At 54.3% G+C, this 27132-nt stretch overlaps 2 protein-coding genes across 13 annotated transcripts; one reads left to right on the top strand and one right to left on the bottom strand.

Moving 5' to 3' along the window:
- Window positions 1-11: 11 nt before the first annotated feature.
- Window positions 12-2423, bottom strand: PRR30 (proline rich 30). Of its 2 annotated transcripts, XM_070069322.1 has the most exons (3): window positions 2136-2423; window positions 1997-2048; window positions 12-1756 (listed from the first exon to the last, which is right to left on the bottom strand). In XM_070069322.1, exon 3 carries the CDS (start codon window positions 1420-1422, stop codon window positions 160-162), a length of 1263 nt encoding a protein of 420 aa, XP_069925423.1. In that variant the 5' UTR covers window positions 1423-1756; window positions 1997-2048; window positions 2136-2423; the 3' UTR covers window positions 12-159. The 2 variants fall into 2 exon arrangements, with proteins under 2 accessions (XP_069925423.1, XP_051699034.1); XM_051843074.1 differs by having other exon boundaries at window positions 1997-2422.
- TCF23 (transcription factor 23) lies at window positions 252-23639 on the top strand. Of its 11 annotated transcripts, none has more exons than XR_011386734.1 (7): window positions 263-386; window positions 8481-8690; window positions 10064-10209; window positions 15732-17571; window positions 18225-18470; window positions 19843-20541; window positions 20685-23639. XR_011386734.1 is itself a non-coding variant. In XM_070069326.1 (6 exons), exons 4-6 carry the CDS (start codon window positions 16864-16866, stop codon window positions 20020-20022), a joined length of 1134 nt encoding a protein of 377 aa, XP_069925427.1. In that variant the 5' UTR covers window positions 263-386; window positions 8481-8690; window positions 10064-10209; window positions 15735-16863; the 3' UTR covers window positions 20023-23639. The 11 variants fall into 11 exon arrangements, 9 of the variants coding, with proteins under 9 accessions (XP_017196356.2, XP_008252845.2, XP_069925426.1 ...); XR_007918305.2 differs by lacking the exon at window positions 20685-23639 and adding an exon at window positions 19068-19176 and having other exon boundaries at window positions 19843-19981; XM_070069326.1 differs by having other exon boundaries at window positions 15735-17571; window positions 19843-23639.
- Window positions 23640-27132: the final 3493 nt, after the last annotated feature.

Raw genomic sequence — 27132 nt, 5'->3', positions numbered from 1 at the left:
AGCCCAGGAGCTGCACGGGGGCGGGTTTTATTGGATGCACCTTGGCTTCGTGGGGCCTTGGGCGTGGCTGGTCCTCTCAGCCGGGAGACAGCAGACTCCACAAGGGGCTCCCAGGGTTCAGGGCAGGAGCACACACCTGACTTCCGGCCAGCCAGCCTTTCAGGGTGTCTCGGGGACTCCCCGAGATCTGGGGCCTAGCGGGGTGGCTGGGGTTTGGAGGCAGTGCTCTGGCGAGCCTCCGTGGCTCTGCAGCTCGGCTGGCGACTTTTGCAGAATGGACTTTGGAGAGACAGGCCTCTTTGGAGTCGGAGAACACCTGGGCTTTCGGGAGGCCGCAGCCTGCTTTGGTGCCTGCGGCGGAGGCCCTGGACGGCGGGTGGAGTTTGGTGAGTGACGGCTTCCAGACTTGTGGCTCCCGGCCTGGGAGGGTGTGCCTGGGGCCGGGGCTGGAGACATTGGTGCCTGACTCCGCTGGGCCTGAGTGGCCTCGCCCTGGGGCCCTGCTTCCTGCCGTCTTCTTTCTGGTATCAGATGTAGGGCCCTGGCCTGGCCCAGAGGCAGGCGGAGGCCGAAGCCAATTCCTATCTGGAGTGGCCCGGATCCCTGGCCCTGTGCACAGGGCAGCAGCTGGGGGAAGGCCAGCAGCTTGGGTCCAGTCTTGTACCTGGGGGTGGGGCAAGAGGGACTGCGGGGCCGGAGGCACACCAGGCATATGGGGTACTCCACCACTGGGGCCTGGCCGATTCTGCCTAGCCACAGGCGTTGCAAAAGTAACAGCCGCAGGTCTTGTGCGATGCGGCGGTGCCCCAGGTGGACCACCAGGGCCTGGGCCAGGGCCCCTGGGTCCCTGAACTCCGCAGGGTCCCTCTCGCTTGCCACGCACCCCCCAGCCCCGGGGGACCTGGTGTCCCGGCACTGTTCCCAGCAACATGACTGCCTGTTGCTGGGGCTTGGGGAGGGGTGGGTGGAGCTGGGCAGGTCTTCGGGCCTCGAAGGAGACTGGCAGCGTGAGCGGGGTGAGGAGTTCTGGGGCTGGGACGGAGCCGAGCAGGGTGTGAGAGGAGGAGAGGGGTACAGCCAGTGGCTCGAGGGAGAGGAGGAGTGTTGAAGGGGGACCGAGAGGGAGTTCTGGTGAAAGAAAGTGGGGGAGCTGGGGAGGGAGGAAGAGTAGAGATGAAGAGCTAAGTCGGAATTTGAGTCAGAAGAGTAGAATTGGCAGGCCGGAGAACGGGCTCGTGGGGGAGGGGAGAAGGGGGGCTGGGACCCAGTGGAAGGTGGCAGGGACGGGGGTTGGGACTGGTGGGGGGAGACAGGCCGGCGGCTGCAGGGAGGAGAGTCCACGAGTTGCGAGAGGTGCTGGGGGTGGCACCCAGGGGGCGCTGTGTTCTGTAGCAGCACCTGGTCCTTCTTTTGAGGCACCATTGCCTCGACTCCCGACGGCGCCGGGGGCAGCAGACCAGGGACAGGAGACCTGGCGGAGTCAGGATGAGGCTCTCCCGAGGCCAACTAGGACGGAGAAATCCAGCCGCCTCCTGTGCGCAGAGCGTGGCCCGGCCTGGGCTCAGCGGCTGGCCGCCCGTGCAGACGCACAGAACTCTGGGTGCTCAGGCAGGCGCTTGGGGCTGGGGCTCGGCCTCTTTGCATCAGCTATGGACGAGGGATGTAGGTGGATGGCGATTCAGGGCTGCCTCTTGGGAGCCGAGGAGCAGCAGGGGTGATCTGGGCGGGGCACAGAGGAAGACACAGCCCATGGGACCTGAAGAGAAAGAGCTCAAGATGTTGGGGCAGTTGGTTCATTTCTGGCTCTGCCTTGTGTGCCAGGTCCAGGCTGAACTCACCAAGGCCGTAAATGCATGTCAGCTTTCCCATCAGAGGAGCTGGACATGCGCCAGGGAAGACCGGGGGGGGGGGGGGGGGCGGGGAGGGGAGAATGGTGTTGGAGGAGGGGCTTGGGGCTGGGTTGGGGACAGTAATTGAAGGTATGGTGCGCACTTACCTCTGAGGATTCCCCGCGCTGCGTTTCACAAGGCACTTCAGCACAGAGGGGCCTGGGGGAGACAGGAGCCCAGTCACCCAACAGGGGATGTGCTGCTGTCTGTCCCCAGCGTCATCTGTCGCCCTCAGCTCACTGCTGCCTGGATCTGTCTGGCCCTGTCCTCAGTCCTGCAGCCAGGCACAGGGCTTCTGTGTCGCAGGTGTTTGTTCTCCTGATCCTGACTCAGAGACTCAGCATCCTGGTACCTGCTATTCTGGCTCCCTGGCCCCTGTGTGCCCCCTAATGCTAATGTCCCCTGGCTCAGCCTGGCCCTGGCCCAGCAGCAGCAGCTGTGGGGCCAGCTGGGAAAAGCTGGGAGACTGTCCAAGGGGCGGCGTTGCCGCCCCCAGTGAAAGCTGGGGTCCCTGTTTCCTAGGGGCAGTTCTCCCCCGTGTCACAGAGGTCAGCTGCTGACATCATAGAATCCCCCTCTGAGGCTCTGGGGCTTTCTCTCAGAGATCAGCCAAAGACTGGCCCTTGGCCAGTCTGCGACGCAAGCCGAACTCTTCGCACCTGCTTCCTCTGCAGGCCTGAGCCCCACACCTTCCCTAGCTCCTGCACCCCTGCCTCTTGGTTCTCCCCCGCCGCGGGGGTCCCGCCAAGCCCTCCCTTCAGCTTCCTGTTTGCCTGCTTTCTGAGTGGCTCGTGTTCCACACTTTTTCTCTCTTGAGGCATTATTATATGTATTAGTAACTATTTTCTCAACATCTTTATTGATGTATAATTCACATACCATACAATACACCCATTGTGACTTTTAAACTTTTTTTTATTTTATTTTATGTATTTGAGACACAGAAACAGAGTGCCCATCTGCTTATTCACTCCCCAAATGCTTACAATAGCTGGACCGGGCCTGGTCAAAGCCAGAAACTCAATTCAGCTGCACCGTGTGGGTGGCAGGAACCCAGTTAGTTGATCCATCAGCACTGCCTCCCAGGGTGTGCACCAGCCAGGGCTGCAGTCCGGAGCTGGGACCCAGGCACTCTGACGTGGGGTGCAGGTGTCCTAACCATTACACCAAATGCCTACCCCCGCTCATCTAAAGTGTACCATACAGCATGTTCTTTTTTTTTTCTCCCAGAAGCCTTTTATTTAAGGAATACAAACAATATATTTCATAATTACAACTTTAGGAACATGGTAATTCTTCCCACCATACCTGCCCTCCCACCCCTCTTCCTCCTCCCTCTCCTATCCCCATTCTTATTTTTTACTAAGATCTATTTTCAATTAACTTTATAGACATATGATTAACTCTATGTTAAGTAAAGAATTGAACAAATAGTATGGAAAAGAAAAAAACTATTCCTCAACAGTCCAGACAAGGGTTGTTGAAAGTCACTGCTTTTCAAAGTGTCAATTTCACTTCTATTGATTACCTTCTAGGTGCTCTGTTAGTTTCCACAGGTCAGGGAGAACATGTGGTATTTGTCCCTTTGGGACTGGCTTATTTCACTAAGTATGATGTTTTCCAGCTTCATCCATGTTGTTGCACATGACCAGATTTCATTTTTTTAACCGCTGTGTAGTATTCCATGGTGTACGTATCCCATAATTTCTTTACCTAGACTTCAGTTGATGGGAGGCATGTGGATACAGTGTGTTCTAATGTATTCACAGGGAACACAAAAATCTCCAAATCTAGTCTTTGAGGATCTTTGTCTCTCCCAAAAGAAATCCTGTCCCCATTAACAGTCACTCCCCATTCCTCCCTCTTCCAGTCCCTAGAATCCATGAATTTTATATTTCTATGGATTTACATATGCTAGGAATCCACTTAGGAGGAATCACACAAGCTGGGTTATTACCTTTTGTGTCTTACCTTTTAAATTCACCATGTTCACAAGTTTTATTTATATTGTAGTGTGTTTTGTTACTTTATTCCTTTTATTACCAAATGATACTCCTTTATATGGATATCCCATGTTTTGTTTATCCATTCATTCACTGATGGTTGTTTCTACTTTTTGGCATTTGTGAATAACACTGTTGTGAACATTCTTTTACAATTAAAAGAAAAAATATTTATTTATTTGAAAGGCAGGATAATAGAGAAGGGGAGAGACGGAGATCTTCCATCCACTAGTTCACTCCAAATGGCTGCAACTACCAGGGCTGGACCAGGCCAAAGCCAGGAACTCAGAAATCCATCTGGGTCTCCCGTGTGGGTGGCAGGAGCCTAAGTACTTGGGCCATCATCCACTGCACTCCCAGGCACATTAACAAGGAGCTGAAGTGGAAATGGAGCAGCAGGGACTCCATCCAGCACTCTGATATAGGATGCTGGTGTCACAGGGAGCGGCTTAGCCCACTGTGCACAATGCCAGCGCTACTTCTACAAACTTTATGGAGGCAAATATTTTCATTTACCTGATTAGATACTTAGAAGTAGAATTGCTGAATCAGATGGTGAATCTGTCTAACATTTTCAGTAACTACCAAACTGCCTTCCAAATCGGCAGTACCATTTTTCGACCTCACTGGCAAGGTATGAGTTTCCAATTTTTCCTTATCTTCACCAGCACATGACATTACCTGTCTTTTTTTATTTTAGCAACCCTAATGGGTGTGAAGTGGCATTGTATTGTGGTTTTTATTTACATGTTTCTGTTGACTAGTGATGCTGAGGATTTTTGCATTGCTTATGGGCTATTTATCTTCTTTGGAGAAGTGTCTTCAAATCTTTGCCCCATCTTTTATTTATTTATTTTTAAATATTTAATTATTTATTTGAAAATCAGAGTTAGAGAGAGAGAGAGAGAAAGAGAAATCGATCTTCCATCCACTGGTTCACTCTCCACATGGCCTCAAAAGCCAGTATTGAGCCAGCCCACAGCCAACAGTCTGGAACTTCATCTGGGCCTTCCCTGTGGGTGACAGGGGCCCAAGTAATTGGACCATCCTCCACGGTCTTCCCAGATACATTAGCAGAGCTGGACTGGAAGCTGGGACTCAAACCAGCACTCTGATGTGGAATGCCAGGCATTGCAAGCAGTGGCTTAGCTGCTACACCACAATGCCAACCCTGTTTCCTGTCACCTTATTGTTGGATTATAACAGTCCTGATACATTCTGGATACAAGTCCCTTGTAAATGTGATTTGCAAATGTTTTCTGATTCTAAAGGTTACTGTTTTACTTTCTTTTATGTTTTCTAAAAAAGAATTATTTATTTATTTGAAAGGCAGAGTTACAGAAAGACAAAGGCAGAGAGAGAGAGAGAGAGAGAGAGAGAGAGAGAGAGATCCTCCACCCACTGGTTTATTCCCCAAATGGATGCAATGGCCAGAACTGTGCTGATCTGAAATCAGGAGCCAGGAGCTTCTTCCAGGTCTCCAACGTGGGTGCAGGGGCCCAAGGATTTGGGCCATCTTCTACTGCTTTCCAAGGCCATAGCAGAGAGCTGGATTGGAAGAGGAGTAGCCAGGTCTTGAACCAGCACCCATATGGAATGCTGGCGCTTCAGGCCAGGGCTTTAACCCACTGCACCACAAAGTGCCGGCCTCCTCCTATATCTTCTTGAGTCAGTTTGGTAATTCATGTCTGTCTAATAGATTCTGTTTCATCCACATTATCTATCTTTGTCAGCATATGGTTGTTCCCAGAATCCCCTGTATTCCTTTGTTTTTATATCTGACCATGAGTGACGTCCTCTTTCTTATCCCTTGTTTTAGTAATTTGAGTCATCGCTCCTTTATTCTTGGTCAATCTAACTAAAGTTTGGCCACTTTCGTTGTTCTTTCCAAAGAACCAGTTTGTGGTTTTATTAATTTTTCTGTTTTCTACTTCATTTATTTCTGTTCTAATGGTCATCCTACCTTCTCTCTGATTGCTCTGAGTTTAGCTTTTTCTCTTTCTGATTTCCTCAGGCAGGTTAGGTTATATGAGATCTTTCTCTCTTTTTTTCCCCCAGAAATCATTTATTTAAGGAATACAAATGTCATGGCTTTTCATAAATACAACTTTAGGAACATAGTGATTATTCCCATTGTACCCACCCTCCCACCCCTCTTCCTCCTCCCTCTCCTATTCCCACTCTTACTTTTTACTAAGATCTATTTTCAATTAACTTTATACATATAAGATTAACTTGTAAGTAAAGAATTCAACAAATTGTTTGAAAAAAACTGTTCCTCGACAGTCAAGCCAAGGGCTGTTCAAAGCCATTGCATCTTGAAGTTAATTTCACTCCTATAGATTACCTTTTGGGTGCTCTGTTAGTTATTGTAGATCAGGGAGAACATATGGTATTTGTCCTTTTGGGACTGGCTTATTCCACTAAGAATGATGTTTTCCAGTTTCATCCATTTTGTTGCAAATGACAAGATTTCAGTTTTGTTTACTGCTGTAAAGTGTTCTGTGGTGAATATATCCCATAATTTCTTTATCTAGTCTTCAGTTGACAGGCATTTGGGTTGATTCCATATCTTAGCTATTGTGAGTTGAGCTGCAGTAAATATAAGGTACAGATAACTCTTTCATATGATAATTTCATTTCCCCTGGGTAAATTCCCAGGAGTGGGATGGCTGGGTCATATGGTAGGTCTGTATTCAGATTTCTGCAGTATCTCCATACTGTCTTGCATATGGCTGCACCAGCTTACATTCCTACCATCAGTGGTTTAAGGTACCTTTTTCCCCACTTCCTCACCAGTATTTGTTGTTTGTTGATTATTTTAAAATATTCATTTATTGATTTGGAAGTCAGGATTACAAAGAGGCAGAAGCAAAGAGAGAGAGAGAGAGATTTTCCATCCACTGTTTCACTCCCCAAATGGCTGCAATGGCTGGAGCTAGGCCCATCCAAAGCCAGGAGCTGGGAACCAGGAGCCAGAATCCTTCTCTGGGTCTCCCACGTGGGTGCAGGGGCCCAAGCACTTGGACTGTCTTCTACTGCTTTCTCAGGCCATAGCAGAGAGCTGGATCAGAAGCAGAGCAGCTGGGTCTCAAACCAGCACCCGTATGGGATGCTGGTGCTACAGGCAGTGGCTTTGCCTGATATTCTACAGTGCTGGCCACATTGTTGATTTCTGTATGAAAGCTATTCTAACAAGGGTGAGGTGAAACCTCATTGTCATTTTGATTTGCATTTCCCTGATGGCTAGTGATCCTGAGCATTTTTTTTCATGTGTCTACTGGCCATTTGGATTTCTTTTGAAAAATGCCTGTTTAAGTCCTTTGCCCATGTCTCACTGGGTGTTTTTCATTTTTGAGTTTCTTGAGCTCTTTATATATTATAGTTATTAATCCTTTATCAGCTCCATAATTTGCAAATAATTTCTCCCATTCTGTCATTGGGCTCTTCACTTTTTTTTTATTTGACAGGTAGAGTTATAGACAAATGGCTGTACGGCTAGCGCTGCGCCGATCTGAAGCCAGGAGCCAGGTGCTTTCTCCTGGTCTCCCATGGGGTGCAGGGCCCAAGCACTTGGGCCATCCTCCACTGCCTTCCCAGGCCACAGCAGAGAGCTGGACTGGAAGAGGAGCAACCAGGACTAGAACCCGGCGTCCATATGGGATGCTGGCTCCACAAACAGAGGATTAACCAAGTGAGCCACGGCGCCGGCCCGGGCTCTTCACTTTGTTGCGTGTTTCTTCTGCAGTGCGGAAGCTTCTCAATTTGATGTGATCCCATTTGTCAGTTTTGGCTTTGACTGCCTCTTTCTCTGGGGTCTTTTCCAAGAACTCTTTGCCTACCCAATGGCTTGCAGGTTTTCCCCAATGTTCTCTATTAATCTGATGGCATCAGGTCATAAATTTAGGTGTTTAATCCATTTTGAGTGGATTTTTGTTAAGTAATATCAGTATTTGTAATTATCTCTCTCTTTCAGGGCAATTCATCATAATAAAATCAGGAATGGGTAAGATATGGCCTACATATGATAGGAGAGGGGGACCTTTGGTGGGAAAGGAGAACCAGGCAGGATTTCAGGCACAGCAGGTTTAGGAAGGAGTATGGATATTGAGGCCTGGTTTTGGAGAGCTGAGGTTTCCTGGGACACAGGATTTTCAGTGTTAAAACCAATGTGGTCTCAGGGCTGACATGTGGTGTAGTGGGTAAAGCTGCTGCCTGCAGTGCCGGCATCCCATATGGGTGCCAGTTCATGTCCCACCGGCTCCACTTCTGAGCCAGCTCTCTACTAATGGCCTGAGGAAGGCAGTGGAAGATGACCTAAGTGTTTGGGCCCCTGCCACCTGTGTGGGAGACCCAGATAAAGCTCCCAGCTCCTGGCTTCAGTCTGTCCCAGCGCTGGATGTTGGGGCCACCAACGGTGTGAACCAGTAGATGGAAGATTCTCTCTCTCTCTCTCTCTCTCTCCCTTCTCTCTCTGTAGCTCTTTGAAAATAAATCTTAAAAAAAATACCAAGACAGTCTCATAAACTGGGACGACTGATAATTCTAGAACTTGAATCCTTTTAAAAAAGCATTTGTATTTTCCTAGGGATCTGAAGACCCCAAAGGATGGGGAGTTGGACCCAGGGAACCAACCATGTGATTACAGATGTGAAACTGAGCTGTCGCCCACACTCCAGGGAGGAGAGAGAGGCCTGAGATTGTGTTCACTCGCCAATGGCCGACAATTTAATGCACCACGCCTATGGAATGAAATCTCCCAAAAACACCCAAAGAGTGGGGTTCAGTGAGCTTCTGGGTTAGTGAACGTGTTTAGGTGCTGGGAGGATGGTTGCCCAGAGAGACATAGACGCCTGTACCTCTTGTCTCTTTCCTTCCACGTGGCTGTTCCTGAGTAGCACCCACTGTGATCAACTGGCAGGTGTCAGTAAGATGTGTTCTTGAATTCTGTGAGCTGTTCTGGCAACTCATGAAACCTTAGAGGGGCAGCAGGGGAGCCACTGGATTATAGCCGGTTGTTCAGAAGTCTAGGTGCAGCTGGTACCTGAAATGGAGGCCATCCGTGTGCGAGAGCCCCTTTCATTTATGGGATCTGAGGCCAACTCCAAGTAGATGGCGTTGGAGTTGAGTCATTGGGCACCCATTTAGCATCTAGAGAATGGGGGGAGAGGTGTCAGGAAACATCCTGCGTTTGGTGTCAGACGTGTCAGAAGGAGAAAACCCTCACAGTTCTAGTGAAAGTTGTCCTCCAATTTGCACTGACCACTTCCCCTCTTAATGTTTGGTAAAACTTTGTTGATCAATGAGAAGTTGTCTAAGTATTTGGCATCCAGGATATAGACGAGAGCTTGTAATGAAACTGTTTGGGTTTGCTGTTTCCTGTTGTAGAAGTGAGCTAGCAGCCACTCTTCCCACCTCCGCGGCCTCCAGCTGTAGACCTCAGAACACTGTGTTCTAGTTCTGCCCAATGCTATGCAGCTCGCGTGACCTAGAGACCTGCAAATGCTTGTGAGCGGATGGGGACACCGTGGTTGCCTAGGAGAATTTGACCTTGGCCACTCTGCTTTTTATGTTCTGTTTGGGTTGCACATTATAATACGAACAGAGGGGCTGGGAAGAGCCACCCTGAGTACCTTGGAGGAATCGGGACTCTAACAAGGGTGCCAGACGGCCGCAGATAGGTAAATATTCAAAAAGGGACAAGAGAGAGATTCCAGAATCCCAAACCAGTAAACTCCCAGTTGTTTGCCAGCATCTTCAACAGGATAATTAAACAGAGCGTGAGAATGCTTAGAAAGGAAACGTGCGACCACAATGGTTGGAGTGGGTTCAAGTCAGACAACTCGTGGAGAACACGCAGCGTCTGGGAGTGGCGTATGCACTATCACCAGGGAAGGCGGCTGTCTCTGCCTGCTCTCCGTTGCTGTAAGAGTGCCTGAGCCTGGGCAACTTACAAAGATTCTCTTCTCACCATTCTGGAGGATGGGAGAACCGAGGTCAAGGGATTCACAGCCAGCGAGGGCCTTCTTGCTTTGCTATGCCACCAAACAGTGGGAGAGAGAGAACTGGGTTCATCTTTGTTGCAGACCCACTCCTGCAATAGCGACATGAACCATCCGTGAGGTGAGGCCTCGTGACCTATCACCTCTTAAAGGTCCCGCCTCTCAACAGTGTTGCACTGGAGACTGGACTTCCAACACGTGAAGACTTCCAACACTGGAGACACTCAGACCACAGCAGCAATTGTACCTGGCCTCTCACTTTCCAGAGTTAGAAATGCGCCCTTGACCATGCCAACTAAAACACCACAGCCTGAGGTAAGCCCCAGAATGCCAGCTTATAAATTCACCCGTTTAAAAGTTGCTCACACAGACAGGAAATGATTAGCATATTTTCTATTTAGCCTGGCTATTTGGAAAGTCAAAGTGTAGTCAGCAGTCACATTTTGTATGTCTCACGCGAAGTCATCGTTGCAGGGACTGATTTAACTGCTTTCAGCATCATCAACAGTCTCCAATTATGTTGCAGACCTGCCTGGGAGTCCGAAGGACACCTGATGCGTGGTCTCCAAACAAGGGAAATTGTGTGAAGTAGGGACTGACTGTCTAATCAAGTAGACGGTCAACTCTAATGTCAGCAGAAGGAGTTGGCTGCATTCGTCTCGGTAGAAACACTCAAAATCCATTGCACAAAGCGCCCTTTCAGAACAATGCCGCTGTCTGATGGGCACACAGTTTCATTTTTGCAAGATGAAGTGTTTGGATGGCTGGCAGTGGTGGTTGCACAACCCTGTGGATGTACAAAAGCTATTGAACTGTACTTTTTTTTTTTTTTGACAGGCAGAGTGGACAGTGAGAGAGAGAGAGAGAGACAGAGAGAAAGGTCTTCCTTTGCCGTTGGTTCACCCTCCAATGGCCGCTGCGGCCGGCACGCTGTGGCCGGCGCACCGCGCTGATCCGATGGCAGGAGCCAGGAGCCAGGTGCTTTTCCTGGTCTCCCATGGGGTGCAGGGCCCAAGTACTTGGGCCATCCTCCACTGCCTTCCTGGGCCACAGCAGAGAGCTGGCCTGGAAGAGGGGCAACCGGGACAGAATCCAGTGCCCCAACCGGGACTAGAACCTGGTGTGCCGGCGCTGCAAGGCGGAGGATTAGCCTAGTGAGCCGCGGTGCCGGCCGAACTGTACATTTAAAAATGGCTACGATGGCAGACTTTAAGTCATGTATGTTTTACCAGAATGTTATACATAAATGATGTTTAGAAAAAGAATTTAGAATATCAACCAAACCAAAGGCTACTCTTTGAAAAGATTGATTAGGTATATTTCTAATAGGTCAGGGACAGCAGAGACTTAAAAATAAGAGAGGGCTGGGCCGGCGCCGCGGCTCAATAGGCTAATCCTCCACCTAGCGGCACCGGCACACCGGGTTCTAGTCCCGGTCAGGGCGCCGGATTCTGTCCCGGTTGCCCCTCTTCCAGGCCAGCTCTCTGCTGTGGCCCGGGAGTGCAGTGGAGGATGGCCCAAGTACTTGGGCCCTGCACCCCATGGGAGACCAGGAGAAGCACCTGGCTCCTGCCTTCAGATCAGCACGATGCGCCGGCCACGGCGGCGGCCATTGGAGGGTGAACCAACGGCAAAGGAAGACCTTTCTCTCTGTCTCTCTTTCTTACTGTCCACTCTGCCTGTCAAAAATAAAAAATAAAAATAAAATAAGAGAGGACCTCCATTTGGGACTGGAGGTGGTGAAGCTTCCAGAGCCTCTCCAGCACCTGGGAGCTAAGAGAAGTGTGAGTGCATGTCCTGGCAGCAGGGAGAAGGCTCCTTCTTGTCCCTTCTCACCAACCCCATGGCCATGCAGGTGAATCCTGGGCTTGCCAAGTACCTTCTTTTTCAAAGGAACCCCAACTTACACAGTGTCCAAGAGTTTGTTGTTCCAAGTGTAGATGACAGTCCCCAAGTTCTGGCATAATGATGATCCTGGTTGGCATCACTCCATCTCCAGTCCTCTGTGTGCAGCCAGTCCTGTCCAGACGGGACCTGCACAGGCTTCTTCTGGGCCTGCCAATGTGGAGATTGATGGTGCGGTGCTGAAGCAGGACCCAGAGGAGGAGAACTTGCCATCATCTGTATTACAGGCCGTGGAGGAAGCCACGAGGCCCAGCTTCCAGGAGTTAGACCAATACTCGGCACCCGGCCTATGTCCCAGATTATGAGGTCATTGGCAGGGAGCAGGATTGGAAGTGGAACATCCGGGACTCGATCCAGGGGCGGCTATACCTGCTACACCACAATAACGGCTAGGATAGTCTTTAAAAAAAAAAAAAAAAAGGTTAGCATCTGCAAGAACAACAAAGATCATCAACTACTGAGTGATTCACTTAAGCAGGAATACATATACATTAGTGGAGTAAACTACAAACTAATAAAGGATATAGAAGGTGACTGGAATAAGAGGAGAGACATCCCATGTTTTTGGAACAATTATCTTAAAAGTACAAAGTTGGCAACATCCCCAAAAATTACTCATGCATTCAATGAAATATCAAAAATTTCAGCTGAATTTTTTTAGTCATTCAGTGAACAGTTTCTAAAATCTATGTGGAAAAACAAGAAATAGAAATTTAGAAATAACTAAATCAATCTTTAAAAAATAAAGTTGGGACTAGCACTGTGGCACAGAGAGTAAAGTCACCACCTGTGGTGCCGGCATCCCTATATTGGTGCCGGTTCAAGTCCCAGCTGCTCCTCTTCCTATCCAGCTCCCTGCTAATGGCCTGGGAAAGCAGTGGAAGATGGCCCAAGTGCTTGGGCCCTGCTACCCACGTGGGAGACCCAGAAGAAGCTCCTGGCACCTGGCTTTGGCCTGACCAAGTCCTGGCTGTTGCAGCTACCTGAGGAGTGAACATGTGGGTGCAGGATCCATGTCTCTCTTCCTCTCTCTGTAACTCTGACTTTCAAATAAATCAATCAATCTTTAAAAATAAGTAAGTATAAAAAATAAGTTAAGAAGGAAGTCTCGCCGGCGCCACGGCTCACTTGGCTAATCCTCCGCCTGCGGCACCGGCACCCCGGGTTCTAGCCCCGGTTGGGGCGCCAGATTCTGTCCCGGTTGCCCCTCTTCCAGTCCAGCTCTCTGCTGTGGCCCAGAAAGGCAGTGGAGGATGGCCCAAGTGCTTGGGCCCTGCACCTGCATGGGAGACCAAGAGGAAGCACCTGGCTCCTGGCTTTGGGTCGGCGCAGTGCGCAGGCCGTGACGGCCATTTGGGGGGTGAACCAACAGAAAAAGGAAGACCTTTCTCTCTGTCTCTCTCTCTCTCACTGTCTAACTCTGCCTGTCCAAAAAAAAAAAAAAAAAAAAGCAGTCCCTTCGAAATATGCAGACTATGAAGTCATCGTAATCAGAGCAGTGTGATATTGACTATTGGATCTGATACTGACAAAAGGATCAAGAATAGACGGGAGCTCACGATCTGACCTAGGTACAACTAAGGCAACTCCTAGACGACTTAGTGGGAGCTCTGACTGCACCGGGAGAAGACGGGGGGTTCAGTAGATGACGTCTGGGAAACTCTGTAGAGAAAGTAAAACGGGGTCACATGTGGAGAAAAAAACAAGCAACCTGAACCCAGCACCGCGCACCAGGGATGTTCCGGCTCATCAGAAATCCGAAGGGCAAACTAAAACCACAACAGACGCCCATCGTGGAGATTTGACTGCACACTGGAGGTCTGGCTCGCACCGCTGTGCCGGGCAGTGCTGCCGCTGGGTGTGCAGGCTCTGCAGCCACTCTGGACGGTTAGCCCAGCATCTCACTCTGGGAGCCCAGGACACCCACGGCAGCCTTGTCAGGGTTGCAGGCCATCTGGATGCCCCTGCCCGGGCCTCTGAGTAGTCAGCAGGTAGTGGGCATCACCATGGCGTACTCTGCCACGGTTAGCAGCAAGAAAGGGAAGTAACAAACATAAAGGCACCAACTGTGCACATTTCCGGTTCATTCCTGCCACAGGGTGCATGCTTCAGTAACACACATCACTGCCACTGTCCATCGCTGCTCAGCACATCACTCCCTAACTTATGCAACAATAAGCATTGCTTGTCTAACATGGCTTCCATGGGTCAGGAAGTCTGTGGGTGGGAGCAGCTCAGCTGGGTGGCCGGCTCAGGGTCTCTCACGAGTTCCACTCTAGCGGTCAGCCAGCCGACAGCACAGATGGGACTGGGGGATCCATTTCCGGGCTGGCTCGCAGCTTCGTGCTGTCTGTCAGACACCTCCTCCATCACCACGCGGGCCTCTCAAGGGCAACCTGTGTGCCTCCACAGGGCAGCTCCAGGGGCGAGACAGCAGAGGGGACGCCTGCACGTCTTCTGTAACCTGGCTTCCCATGATGCACCCTGACACACCTGCCACCTTCTGTTTGTTCAATGCAAGTCACCAAGTCAGGCCCACATTCTGGGGGAGAGCGATTGGGTGCCACCTTTTGAATGCTGGAGCTATCAAAGAACATGTGGATGCATTTTAAAACCGTCGCACCTACGGACAAAAGAATACGTATCAAGCACCGTGGACTTGTCACCTGCATGGACTTGTCACTTGCGACTGGGGAGAATCATGGGATGGGAGGAAAGGGAACTGAAGGAAGGAAGTGGGCGGGGTGGGGGTGGAGGTCGAGGGCAGGCTGACCACAGGCTCTGTGTGTACCAAAGATGGCCATGGGCCCTGGGTCAAGGTGCGTGTAAATTCTCTACATCTGGGCCGGCGCCACAGTTTCCTAAGCTAATCCTCCACCTGTGCCGCCGGCACCCCGGGTTCTAGTCCCGGTTGGGGCGACAGATTCTGTCCTGGTTGCTTCTCTTCCAGGCCAGCTCTCTGCTGTGGCCCGGGAAGGCAGTGGAGGATGTCCCAAGTGCTTGGGCCCTGCACCCGCATGGGAGACCAGGAGGAAGCACCTGGCTCCTGGCTTCGGGTCGGCACAGCGGCTGTAGCAGCCATTTGAGGGGTGAACAAATGGAAGAAAGACCATTCTCTCTGTCTCTCTCACTGTCTAACTCTGCCTGTCAAAAAAAAAAATTCTCTACATCTGGAATTTAACAATGCAAAGGCTTTGGATTGGCGCGATGCGCCAGCCACAGCACACCGGCTGTGGCGGCCATTGGAGGGTGAACCAACAGCAAAAAAAGGAAGACCTATCTCTCTCTCACTGTCCACTAGTCAAAAAAAAAAAATGCGTGGTATGCATCTCCTCATTCTCATGTAACATAAACCTTTATGCTTGCGTCTTTTATGGGTGGGGCATAAATTATTTATTTTCAGTTTATTTGAAAGGCAGAGAGAGATAGCTTCCACAGTGCCCACAAGAACCAAAGGTAGACCAGGCCAAAGCCAGAAGCCAGGAACTCATCCCAGTCTCCCAAGCACCTGAGCCATCGTCTGCTGCCTCCCAAGTTGTGTATTAGCAGGAATCTGGATTGGAAGCAGAACCAGGACTCAAACCAGGCCCTCCAATATGGGATGCAGCTGTCCCGAACAGCACCTCAACACAACCATACCGAATACCCACCCCCGTTCTTTGGTGTTTTTTACTTGACTGGGATCTTGTTGTGCATATTGACCTACGGTAAGCGTTTTCACTAAGCCACGTATCTGGGGAAGTTTTTGATGTCTCTGTACAGAGGTCGGTGTTATTCTTTTTATGACTGCACATTACTCCACAGTATGGAGACAGCAAATATTTATTGAATTCAGCCAGGCTGTTTGCTTGTTTTGTCAGGGTCTAGGGCTTTATTGCAAACAGAGCTGACTGCTGGAAAGACGTCTCTCAGTGTTCTTGTGTCCCTTCCAGCAGGGCTCTGGAGGCCGCTACGGAAGACAAGTCTGGGAGAGCAGCGCCTTCCCCCAAAGCCTCCGACACTGCCCTGCAGTGCCTGTGGCTCCAGCTGAAGCAACCGCCGCAGCTCTCGTCTGCCAGGCCGTCCGTCCGTGCCTACACTGCAAGGGGCTCTTGTCTTCTCCCATCTGGGCCGAGCCCGCCCGTCCAGAATGGCCAAGAGGCCCTCCTCTTCCCGGGCTGCCTTCTCTTCCGGAGCCAGCAGGGTCTGCCAGAGGTGTTCTTCGTGCTTCCTCCCCAGCTGAGGGATCTTGGTGCGTGCGCCGCATGCCGGCTCCTGGAGGTGCTCAGACCCATGTCAGTCCCAGCCCTGGCCACCTGGGCCTGGCGGGCCCTCCCCAGGAGCTCCTGGGGCTGTGCTGACACCGCCTCCAGGTCGTAGTCCCTCCTCCCCCTTTTCCCCTTTCTCTCTGGCTGGCTCGGGGACTCTCTCACTGTGAACACCTGCGTTTGTGTTTTCTCTTTAATTCTTCTGTCTGTCCTGGAGCTCAAGACCGGGGGACAAGGGACGTGGAAGATGGATTGTGCTGTAAGCACAGGCTGTGATTTGAGGGCAGGCAGGGGCTGTTGTGGCCCAGTGGTTACGCATTCTGCCTCCCTCCTGACTCGCTGTGTGGAGGAGGCCGTGCAAACGTCGCGGTCCCTTGCCTTCAAAGACCCCGTGGGGACAGACGTGTGGCACACTCTCCTAGGATGGGGGAGCCTCCCGTCCCGCTGCCTGTCTGGGTTCTCATCCCTCCCCATCACTTCCCAAGGTTTGACACTGGGTAAGCTGTCTCACGTCTGGATACGTGCCCCCCTCTAACTCAACTCTCTCATAAGCTCACCCTGAGAAAGAAGCAAGACAACGCACAGGAAGTGTTTAGCACAGTGCCTGGCACACAGTGCTCTAGGGGCACAGAGCTGGGCAGAAACCAGCCGAGCTGCAGTGCCACCAATCCAACTGGGACACGGGGGCTGGGGGTGGGTCTGTGGGGTTTGACCAAGGCCTCGTGAGTGAAGGGCATAATCTGACGGCACAGCCCTGGCAGGGCTGGGGCAGCTGTTCAAGGGCAGGGGAGGGTAAAGGAAAAGCCCTGGGTTGGACATGGGACACACATCCAGGGGATGGGGAGAAGCTTCCTGTGGCGTTGAAGGTCATGTTCATTGGCAAGGAAGGAGAGGCCTTTCGGGGATGTGTGCACAGGGCCCCTCCACGGACCTGGGCCCCAAAACTGAAGCCCTAGGCCCACTGCGGACCACTGTTGGGTCCAGCACAGCCCAGGAGGGTGCTCCCTTCCCACCCGCCCTCTGGCCTTCCTCAGCATGGCCCTCGGCCCAGGGCTGGCCACTCCCAGCATGCGGCGCCCCCACCACTGCTCTGGGTTGGGAGGTGGGCGGAGGCTTTTTGCGGGGGCTGTGCCTGGTGGGCAGTTTTCCCAGAGCAAGGACTGAGCAGGACGGAGTTGGCGCTGGCTTCCTCGGATGTAGACATTGCCGGCTGCATGGCCGGCTGCCGCCCCAGCTAGTGCTCCCCCGGGCACTGTGGTCTTGCTCGGTGGGCTGCAGCCTGCATAGCCTGGGGGGTGGCATGTCACAGAGGGAGGCCAGAGAGGCACCAGCCACGCCAGGCGCAGGGCATGGCCGGGCTAAGGCCAGAGCGCGGGGGCTGCCAGGCACCGCCGAGAAGAGGAGGAGCCGCCTCTGCAGGACAAGGCAGGACCCATGGGAAGAGACCAACTGGAACACCCAAAGCTGGGGCTGGGCCGCCCCCAACCCTCGAGGTGCCAGGGCAGGGGGCCGGGCTCGAGGCAGGGTAAGCAAATCCTGGGCCTACCGAGGGGAGCTGGGGGAGGCTGGGGCTGGGGTGGGGGGGCAGGTAGGCCAGTCTCTTCATTCCTGACCAAGAGTGGGGACCCGTCCCCACAGCGCCATGCTTGGAGAGGTTGGGACACATCAGAGCTGCCGTTAACCAGAGCACAGCTGAGCCTATCACTCACTGGCTCAACTCCCTGCTGCTGGGGAAACTGAGGCTGGGAGGAAGGACGTGACCGTCCCATGGTCCCCAGCAGCATCAGGGACGGGGAGGGACTTCAGCCTGTGTCTCAGCACCGCTCAGAGCCCTCTCCTCTGCACCACCACAGCCTGTTTAGCTCAGGAGCTGGCTGGGTCAAGGGTTGGCCCCCGATCGTGGGGCTCCACGCGGCCCTGAGGGTACTCTGAGAACCAGGATTCACACTCGGGTATGGGACGCAGCGTTGGTGGCATAGCCGAGAGAACTCAGGACTCTCTCAGGTTCTAAGCCAAGCTTTGGTATCGACCTGCCGTCTGTCCCCAAGCCAGGCCTCCTCTCAGCTGCAATGACCGGGGCCCTCTGCACTCCATCCAGGAGGACACCCTGTCTCCTAGAGGTTGGAGGCGGGTGAGGGTCCGGGGGGTCAGACCCACTCACAGGACCTCCGCCCCCAGCAGAGCGAGGCGAGCCCCGAGAACGCGGCACGGGAGCGGAGCCGGGTGAGGACCCTGCGCCAGGCCTTCCTGGCCCTGCAGGCTGCTCTGCCTGCCGTGCCTCCCGACACCAAGCTCTCCAAGTTGGATGTGCTGGTGCTGGCCACCAGCTACATCGCCCACCTCACGCGCACGCTGGGGCACGAGCTGCCCGGCCCCGCCTGGCCGCCGTTCCTGCGCGGACTCCGCTACTTGCACCCTCTCAAGGTAGGTCATGGGAGGGGGAGGGAAGGCGTTCTGATATTGAGCACCTTGGGGGCTGGGAGGGGACACTGGACCTGGCCCCCAGGCCTGGGCAGAGCTGACACTGGGCCAGCTTCTTCCCGCCGTCTCACAGGGAGCGATGTTGGGGCTGGCTCCCTGGGTGGGGTTGACCCTGCGTTTCTCGTGGAGTGGCGGCTGGAAATGGCTTCACGGGAATGTGGGTCCCCCACGAGGAGGAAAACACTCTGGAGGGTGCTTGGTGGTAAGGCAGAAAAAAACTAAAAAGGAGCAGGTTGTAGGGCTGGGGCCTGGCCAAGGGAGTGGCCCCCAGCATAGCCCCAGGTCCCTGCGCAGCGTCACCCACGGTGCCCCACCTGCCTCTATGCTGCCCTGCAGATCTGCCCTCCAGGAGGGCGGCAGCCCAAAACAGCAGCATTCTAGAAGCAGCCAAGCAGGCAGGGGGCGGCAGTGAGGGGTGGGGGCTGGGCAGGAGCTGGGGCTTCCCGCGTGCACGGCCTGCAGGCCACAGCCCGGCTTTCCAGAACCTCAGTTTTATTACAAGCAAAACGGAAGCTTGCACGAGCCTTCCTTCCCCTCCAGGGCACAGCTCGGCGTGGGGTTATGGAGGAAAAGCATCCCTGACAATGACCACCCTCAGAGGAACCGCCCCATCCCCTGAGAGCTGAGCACACGCCAGGAGCGGGGCTGGGTGCGTCAGTGTGTTTTCCCCCCAGTGAGAGGACCAAACGAAGGTCACTTTACAGAGAAGCTGCAGCTTAGGGGGGTGACGGCTGGGTGTGCTTTGAACCCAGGGCCGTCCGACTCGCTCGCAGCCACCAGGCAGGCCCCAGGCTGGAGCTGGAAGGAGCTGGCAGAGGCGCACACTCTGTCCTCTGAGGGTGACAGAGTAATGGGGTCACATTTATGTTTTTGAGGATACTTACGTCCTAAATGTCATCGTGCTGTGCCCCCCCCCCCACCAGGGGGAGGGTTGCTGGAGACAAGAGCAGACCCCAGGACAGAGTCAGCGCGAGGACTTCCGGGACTGGCCACACTCCTGCCGGTCGTGGAAGTCCCCAGCCTGGAGGGAGATTGGCACAGCTCTTCCGTGGTGCCCACTGCCCAGCCCTTGGCTGTTGCCACCTCTGTCCAGGGTGCCTGACCTCCCATCCCAGGGGAGGGTTTCTCCTCTGGGGGCCCTGGCTCTCCCCAGATGGCTTCTCCTGTGCCCCTCGGGCAGGCTCTGGAGGCCGCATGTGGCGGTGAGACCGCTGCTAACAGAGCAGGAGGAAGGTGGAGGGTGTCGGGCAGGGGTGAGGGGAGGCCGGGGCTCAGTGTGAGATTCTGGAAGGCAAGTCCCACCCGTGTCTTGCAGAAGTGGCCCATGCGCTCACGTCTCTATGCTGGAGGCCTGGGGTGTTCCGGCCTGGACGCCACCCCAGCCGCCACCTGCAGCCCCAGGATGAAGGATGTGCAAGTGCAGTCCCAAGACTCTGAAGAGGCAGAGGCTGGCCTTTCCACCAAGCCACTCCCGCCAGCTCTTGGTGACAAATGAGCGTCACACTTGCTTTGCTCTCTGGGACGGCGACTCACGGAGGGACCTGGATTTCCCACCAGACCCTCCCTGTCTTCACTGGGACCTCAGCCGTCGGATCTGACTCAACCTCAGCTCCCAAGTCGCAGCGGCAGGTGCAGCGGGCACTGCCACGGTGGGGAGTTCCCAGGGAGCACAGGATGGAGACCCCCGCCCTCGACACCGGGAAGGGACTTCCCAATGGCTCTTCTGTGGCAGCTTCAGGGCAGTGAGGCACGAAGGCATCTGAGTGGGCTCGCAGCTGGGTACCAACATCATCCCTCGCTCTCCTGGCCTCCAGCTCCTACAGACCTGCACAGACAAGAAGACAGGAACAGAAGGAGGGGCTGGTCTGGCAGCAGCCCCAGGTGCTCCTGGGAAAGCCTGAGGGCCTCAGAGGTTCTTGGCCGCTGCAAGTGTGAAGAACCCTGGGCTGGGGTCGTGAAGCCTAAGAAGAGAATGTACTTTCTCCCGGTCCCTCCAGACGCTTGCGTCCCACGGGTGAGGAGTGGGAGCTCAGGAGAGCCGTGTCTGGGCCGGCACAGCATTGCCCGCTCTCTGGCCCCGCCCCCTCCCTCCCTTCTGCACTTGGGTTTGTCTGGGGTTAGGCCATAAAGCTCGCGCTATTGCCTTCTGGTCCCCAGGGGCGCTTGTGGATCGGCCCAGCCACCTACACAGAGGTTCTTCTCCCAGAGGCAGCTCATCTGTAACTGACCCAAGCAATGTCAGGCCTGGCCCAGGAAGGATCCTGGGAGGCTCCATGACGCCCTCATGAAGGGCCTTGAACGTAGAAGGCGAGTCTTTTCCAGGGGGTGATGGTCACAGTCTTCTCTTCCCATTGCATTAGGACCCAACCTCAAGGCCAGGGCCAGGCAGGCTCCTTGAAGGTGGCTGCCTGTGCTTCGCTGACTGTGGAGTCACTTTGACCACCCATGTACAGAGCAGCTCCCTGGGGCCAGCTCCTCCTGAGGGCATCGCCACCCTGGGTCCTGCCAGGGGTGCCAGCAATGAGATGGAGCCTTAAGGGTTTTCTCTCTTCCCTGAACAATAATACAAGAACTAATCATAGTCTACACACACTGGGGTGAACTCAAACTGGCCTTGAGCTCCAGGCCCGGAAGGAACCGCCTTTTCCTTCAATTTCAGCGCCTGGAGTCCCCACCTGGCCACCCTCAGATACAAACCCTCATCAGTCGTGAGTGTGAGCGAGGGTGGGGGCTGGCCAGGGTGACTCAGCAGCGAGCTGGGTCGGGGGTAGAACAGGAGACACGGCACGTCCCGGCCCCGCGCTGCACGGGACGTGGGAGAGCAGCTGGACCGTGGCGGGCAGCCATGCGGAGCAGGCTTCAGCCAAGGCCGAACTCGTAAATCTGCCGGGAGCCGTCGGCGGAGCACTGCTGGCGAGCTTGTGCAGAGCCGCTCCGGGCCGCTACTCGGGGCCAGGCAGGGGCAGAGACCAGGTGTGGGAGGGCACAAGCACAGTGCTCTCCACAAGACCATAAAAGTCCAGCGCGAGCGTTCTATTTTTAAAGCCGAGTCGCGCGTCCTCGGGTGGAGCTCGAGGGTGGCCGGAAGAGGAGCCGAGCGAGAGTCCCTCCCCGGATGGCAGCAAAGCTGACTTCGGCAGGGTTGTGCTGCGGGTTCCCGACGACTGAGCTTGCCCTGCCCCACCCTGGCCGGACTCAAGCCCTTGCCCGGTAACCTCGGGGTCCTGGGGTGAGGAGTTGGCCACGTGACCCTGGTGGGGAAGACCAGGAAGGCAGGCAAGGGATGAAGCTGTGGGGGCAAAGGCAGAGCCAAGCCAGGCACTGTGCTTTCCTTATACCCAGGACAGTCCCGTGGGATACTGAGACTGTCTCCCTCAGCTGGACAGCACCCAGCAGTCAGGCCAGGGAGCGGAGGGGCTGGCAGGGGACAGGGCTAGCCGAGGGAAGGCTCAGGGGATGCGTGGGAACAGCCAGGGGAGGGATGGGGCCTCTCCCTCTCTGACAGGTCAGTCCTGACCTTGGGGCTGGAGACTTGGACCCAGGAGCAGACCAGAACCAGGAGCAGCAGAGGAAGAAGATGGCTGGGAGGTACGGGGGTGGCTGAGAGCCATCGGGAGCAGGGAGGAGGCAGAGTTTCAGGCCCGAGGGCGTGTGGGTGAGAAGTCCCACAAGGCACCAGGAGCAGGGAGGTGAACACAGGACGTGGGCTGGCTCAGGAGGCGGGGCGAGGCTGCTCCACCCTCACGCGCCCCTGCCGCCGCCCCACGTGCCCAGGACTCAGGGTGGGGATGGGGAGGAAGATTCCCTGCTGCCGCCTCCAGCGCCGGAAGTGCCTGTGCTTGCCTTTCCCCCCCCCTGTTTTAAAGATTTATTTATTATTTACTTGAAAGTCAGAGTTCCAGAGAGAGAGAGAAAGGGAGAGACAGAGAAAGAGAGGGATAGCTTCCATCCACTGGTTCACTCCCCAGATGGCCGCAACAGCCAGGGCCGGGCCAGGCCAAAGCTAGGTCTCCCATGTGGGTGGTAGGGGCTCAAACACTTGGCCCATCTTCTGCTGCTTTCCCAAGTACATTAGCAGGGAGTGGAATTGGAAGTGGAATAGCTGGGACTTGAACCGGCACCCACATGGGATGCCAGCATCAGGCGGCAGCTTTACCCGCTACACCACAGCACCGGCCCCGTGCCTGTGCTTTCCAATAGCAGCAAGAGGCCAGAGCGGAGGCTGAGAAGGAGCTGTGGGAGAAGCAGGGCTGGCGGAGGGACGTCTAAGTCCAGCGCCCTCGGTATCCGTCCAAGGGTTCCACATCCGCAGGTTCCACCAACCACAGACGGAAAACATGAGGAAAAGCCATACATACAGACATTTTTCTTGTTGCTATCCCCTAAATAATGCAGTGTAACAACTATGTGCACAGTGTTTACCTGGTATTAGGTCTTGTACATACTCTAAAGGCTACACAAAGATTGCGTAGTTGACGTGCTAATACTACAGCATTTTACAGAGAAACTCGTGAGCTCCCGCGGGGTTCAGCATGGGCAGGGACCCCGAGAGTGAGCCCTTGAGGATACCAAGGGGCACAATCATGGTGGAGGCTGTGGATGTTAGCAACTGGGGAGCTAAAGACATGAAGACGGAGAAGTTCTGGGAGCGCCTAGCCTGGCTAGGACTCGGATGGCACTGCTCTCTCCCTTCTGTGGCACGAGCCCTAAGCCCAGGACCCCAGCAAGCTTGTCCCTTGTTAAGCTTTATTTGACTTTATTTGCAAGGCAGAGTGACAGAGAGATCTTCCACACGCTGGTTCTTACCCCAGCTGCCGGGACAGGTGCAGGCACTCCATCCAGGTCTCCCACGTATGTGTGGGGCCCAAGCACTTGGGCCATCTTCTGCTGCTTTCCCAAGTGCATAGCAGGGAGCTGGATCAGAAGTGGATCAGCTGGGACTTGAACTGGTGCTCGGACGTGGGATGCTGGCACCTCTGCTTCACAATACTGGCTGTGCCTGGCCCCAGCAAACTTCTGTTCTGGATCCACGAGAGGGGAGCTAGGGCCACTGAGCCAAATGCAGCCCTTCCTTCCTAATTTTGTAAATAAAGTCACTGGGAAGCAGCCACACGCTTTGTGAAATGTTGTCTGTGGCTGCCTTCCTGATGCCTCTGAGACGGAAGCTGAGAAGCCCGGAGTGTGTCCTGGGGGCCCCGAGGTGTGCGGTATTCCAGGCGTGGAGCTGGAATCCTGGGGCTCCCTGCCCCAACGGTGCCTACGTGACCAGAATCAGTTTCATGACACAATGACACTCTGTCTTTTTCACTCATTCTCTCCTGACCGAGTTGCGGAAGCCACGTGACATGTGCCGTGACAGCAGATGGAACGTGGAGGCAGGGCAAGACCCCAGATGTCAAGTGCGACAGACAGCACCGCCTGTCTCACTATCATCTCTTTCCTGTAGGGAAAGCAATTATTTTCCATACAAACGTTACATACGGTTACGTACAATGGGTTCATTAGTGCTATTTTTTTTAATCATTCTTTTTTTTTTTTTTTTTTTTTTTTTGACAGGCAGAGTGGATAGTGAGAGAGAGAGACAGAGAGAAAGGTCTTCCTTTGCCATTGGTTCACCCTCCAATGGCCACCACGGCTGGCGTGCTGCGGCCGGCGCACCACGCTGATCCGATGGCAGGAGCCAGGAGCCAGGTGCTTATCCTGGTCTCCCATGGGGTGCAGGGCCCAAGTACTTGGGCCATCCTCCACTGCCTTCCCGGGCCACAGCAGAGAGCTGGCCTGGAAGAGGGGCAACTGGCACAGAATCCGGCGCCCCAACCGGGACTAGAACCCGGTGTGCCGACGCCGCTAGGTGGAGGATTAGCCTATTGAGCCGTGGGGCCGGCCTGTTAGTGCTATTTTTAAATCAGCCTTCTAAACATTCTCTATTTTAATTTCTGATGTGTGACTATCAATAGATATCTGCTACATAGGCAAAAGCTCTGCCAAGGGTCCTGAGCCAAACTCGTTAGAATCCGCGCTCTAGAATATTCTGGTGATAGTCAACAAAGCCCCTCCCCCGGCCCCTCCTCTCTGTGCTGGGACAGCTCCACCCCCTGCCCAGGCAGCCCCAGTGCGCTGCCCTGGTCTTACACACAGGACTCGGGGACTCGGTGTAGGGGTGCAGAGCAGTGAGGGCCATGGCTGAGTCCCCAGTCCACCTCTCGGGGCGCCGTCCTGGAGGACGTGGGCTGGGCTGGCCAGAGTCAGCGCCCCATTCCTCATCTTCTCTGGAAACAGCTCCATGTCCACAGGGAGGTCCTGGGGAGCACGCAGAGCAGAGGGGGCGGAGCTGGTGAATAGGATAAGGGGTGGGAAGGATTCTGCTGAGAAGGCGCGAGGTCCTGCTTTGATGCCTGCTGGAGGGGAGCACAGAGGAGCACAGCGTGGGGAGCACGGAGAAGAGGAGGAGGAGGGCAGAGCGGCCTGGGGTCCTTCTGCACCCCAAACATTATGGCCCTGTGGGCAGAAGTAAGGGCAGGCCCCAGACATCAGAGGGGAGAGGGGAGAGGGAGAGAAAGGCAGGGAAGGTACTGGCCAGCAGGGGGCACCACGCAGGGAAGGGAAGGCCGGAGCTCCGGGGTCAGCAGTTCTACCTGGCAGTGGCTTGTGCAGTGCAGCCGCTTCTGCCAGGACAAGGGCAGGAGGGCCAGCAGTTTGGGCAGCACTGGGTAAATGGTCCTGAGATATGTAGATATATCCAGATACCCAGAGTGGCCCTCTGCTTTCCCTAGGGCCCAGGAGGTCCCAGCTACCCCCACCCCCAGACTAGGTCTCCGTGGGCAGCCCAGTACCCCCACCCACGGCCCTGAAGGGCAAGGTCCCTCCACCCAGGCTGCAGAGTCCCCAGCGTCGCCGCCCCCGGCTCCTCCTCGTTCCTCTAGGCCACCTGGCGAGCCGCCCTGGAGCGTGGCCTGAGAAGCCCAGGGTGGAACATTAACCTCCCGGACGGGACTGCTCGTCCACCTCCGCTCTGTGCTGCGCTTGGCTGGCTGGGGGAAGCGAGGTGTGCGCCTGTGACCCGGCTCAGCTTCCGCAGCCTGGCCATGGGTGGCGCCGCAGGACAGCCGCTTGGGGGCTAAGGAGTAGCCTGCAGATGCTGCTCCCAGCTGCCGGCCTGCGAGGTGCCGGAGGGGACAGGAGGACCGAAGGGTCTCAGAGCCTGCTCCTTCGAACAGGCTGGGACCTTGCACGTGGCAAAGGCAACTGAGCTTTCGAACCTTTGAAAAATTAGCAAAAAGATTTGATCCAGGGGCCAGGGCAGGCCCTGCCACCCATGTGGGAGACCAGGATGGAGTTCCAGGTTTCTGGCTTCTGCCTGGCCCAGCTCGTGTCACTGTGGCCATTTGTGGAGTGAGCCAGCAAATTGAAAATCTCTCCATCTCTCTCTCTCTCTCTCTTTCTCTCCCCCCCCCTTCACTCTGTCTTTCAAATAAATAAACCAACCTTTCAAAATGCATTGTATACCGCTAACCCACTGATTGCGATCGTTTCCTGTCAAGTTCACTTGGCTGACCAGAAGCCACAGTGACCAATGCTGTCCAGGAGCGGAAACGGAAATGGCCTGTACTTAACTCACTAGCTCAGGAAATGATTGAAATTCAAATTTCCAAGTCACATTTTCTCCTTAATGCACATCACTTCCACGCCATCATAAAGTCAAAGATTCAAAGTTAAGTAAAACCATCATAAATCAATGTAATCAAAAGAACCTGCACCAGTTTGAGACCCAGCTGCTCCACTTCTGATCCAGCTTTCTGCTATGGCCTGGGAAAGCAAGTCCTTGGGCCCCTGCACCCACGTGGGAGACCCGGAAGAAGCTCCTGGCTCCTGGCTTCGGATCGGCAGAGCTCTAGCCTTTGCGGCCAATTGGGGAATGAACCAGCAGATGGAAGACCTCTCTGTCTCTCTCTCTGCCTCTGCCTCTCCTTCTCTCTCTGTGTAACTCTGACTTTCAAATAAATAAATACATCTTAAAAAAAAAAACAACCTGCATCAAGAAAGTACCAGAACTCCTCACAGACCAGTGAGGTCAACAACTTAACAGCAAAGAGGCCAGCAGGTTTCTCCAGCACTTCTCTAGAGAGGATATGCAAACGGAAAACAATGCTCAACTTCATTAGTAGTGAAAAATGCAAATTGAAATTATGAGACACCGTACCACACCCAACCGGAGCGGTTAATAAGTGTAAGTTAAATCCAGTAAGTGTGCACCACACTGCCCCTGGTGTCTTTCTACAGCCCTGCAGATCCGAAGTTGTTGGGTGCACAAGGCATCAACATGTACAAGAATGCCCTTCACGGCGTTACAGTAACACGTGCGCGTGATCACACACACACACCTGCCGTGTGGATGCTTTTGTTTGTTTCCTGGGGCTGTCAGGGCCGGGATTCCACAAACGGCTTTCTGCTTTGCCAGCTGCCCCTCGTTTGGACCCACCAAGAGGTGGCGCTAGAGGAAGCCGGGGACAGGGGAGGTGGAGGAGGGACACAGGGCTTGCTTTCTGCAGTTTGCTTCCTGTGCCTAAAGTGTCAGGCGCCAACAGCTTTTTCCCAGGCGGCTGAG

Source organism: Oryctolagus cuniculus, chromosome 2 (genome assembly GCF_964237555.1).
Source record: "Oryctolagus cuniculus chromosome 2, mOryCun1.1, whole genome shotgun sequence".
Taxonomy (NCBI): domain Eukaryota; kingdom Metazoa; phylum Chordata; class Mammalia; order Lagomorpha; family Leporidae; genus Oryctolagus; species Oryctolagus cuniculus.
This window is presented reverse-complemented; position numbering and strand designations above follow the sequence as displayed.

Bases quoted from the DNA above. Each gene is read 5' to 3' on its own strand.
- PRR30 (XM_070069322.1), bottom strand. From the start codon at position 1,422: ATGGTGCCTCAAAAGAAGGACCAGGTGCTGCTACAGAACACAGCGCCC.
- TCF23 (XM_017340867.3), top strand. From the start codon at position 16,864: ATGGGACACACATCCAGGGGATGGGGAGAAGCTTCCTGTGGCGTTGAA. The intron at 17,572-18,224 runs GTAAGCAAATCC...CTCCGCCCCCAG, and splicing joins GGGGCCGGGCTCGAGGCAGG to CAGAGCGAGGCGAGCCCCGA. The intron at 18,471-19,842 runs GTAGGTCATGGG...CGTGTCTTGCAG, and splicing joins GCTACTTGCACCCTCTCAAG to AAGTGGCCCATGCGCTCACG.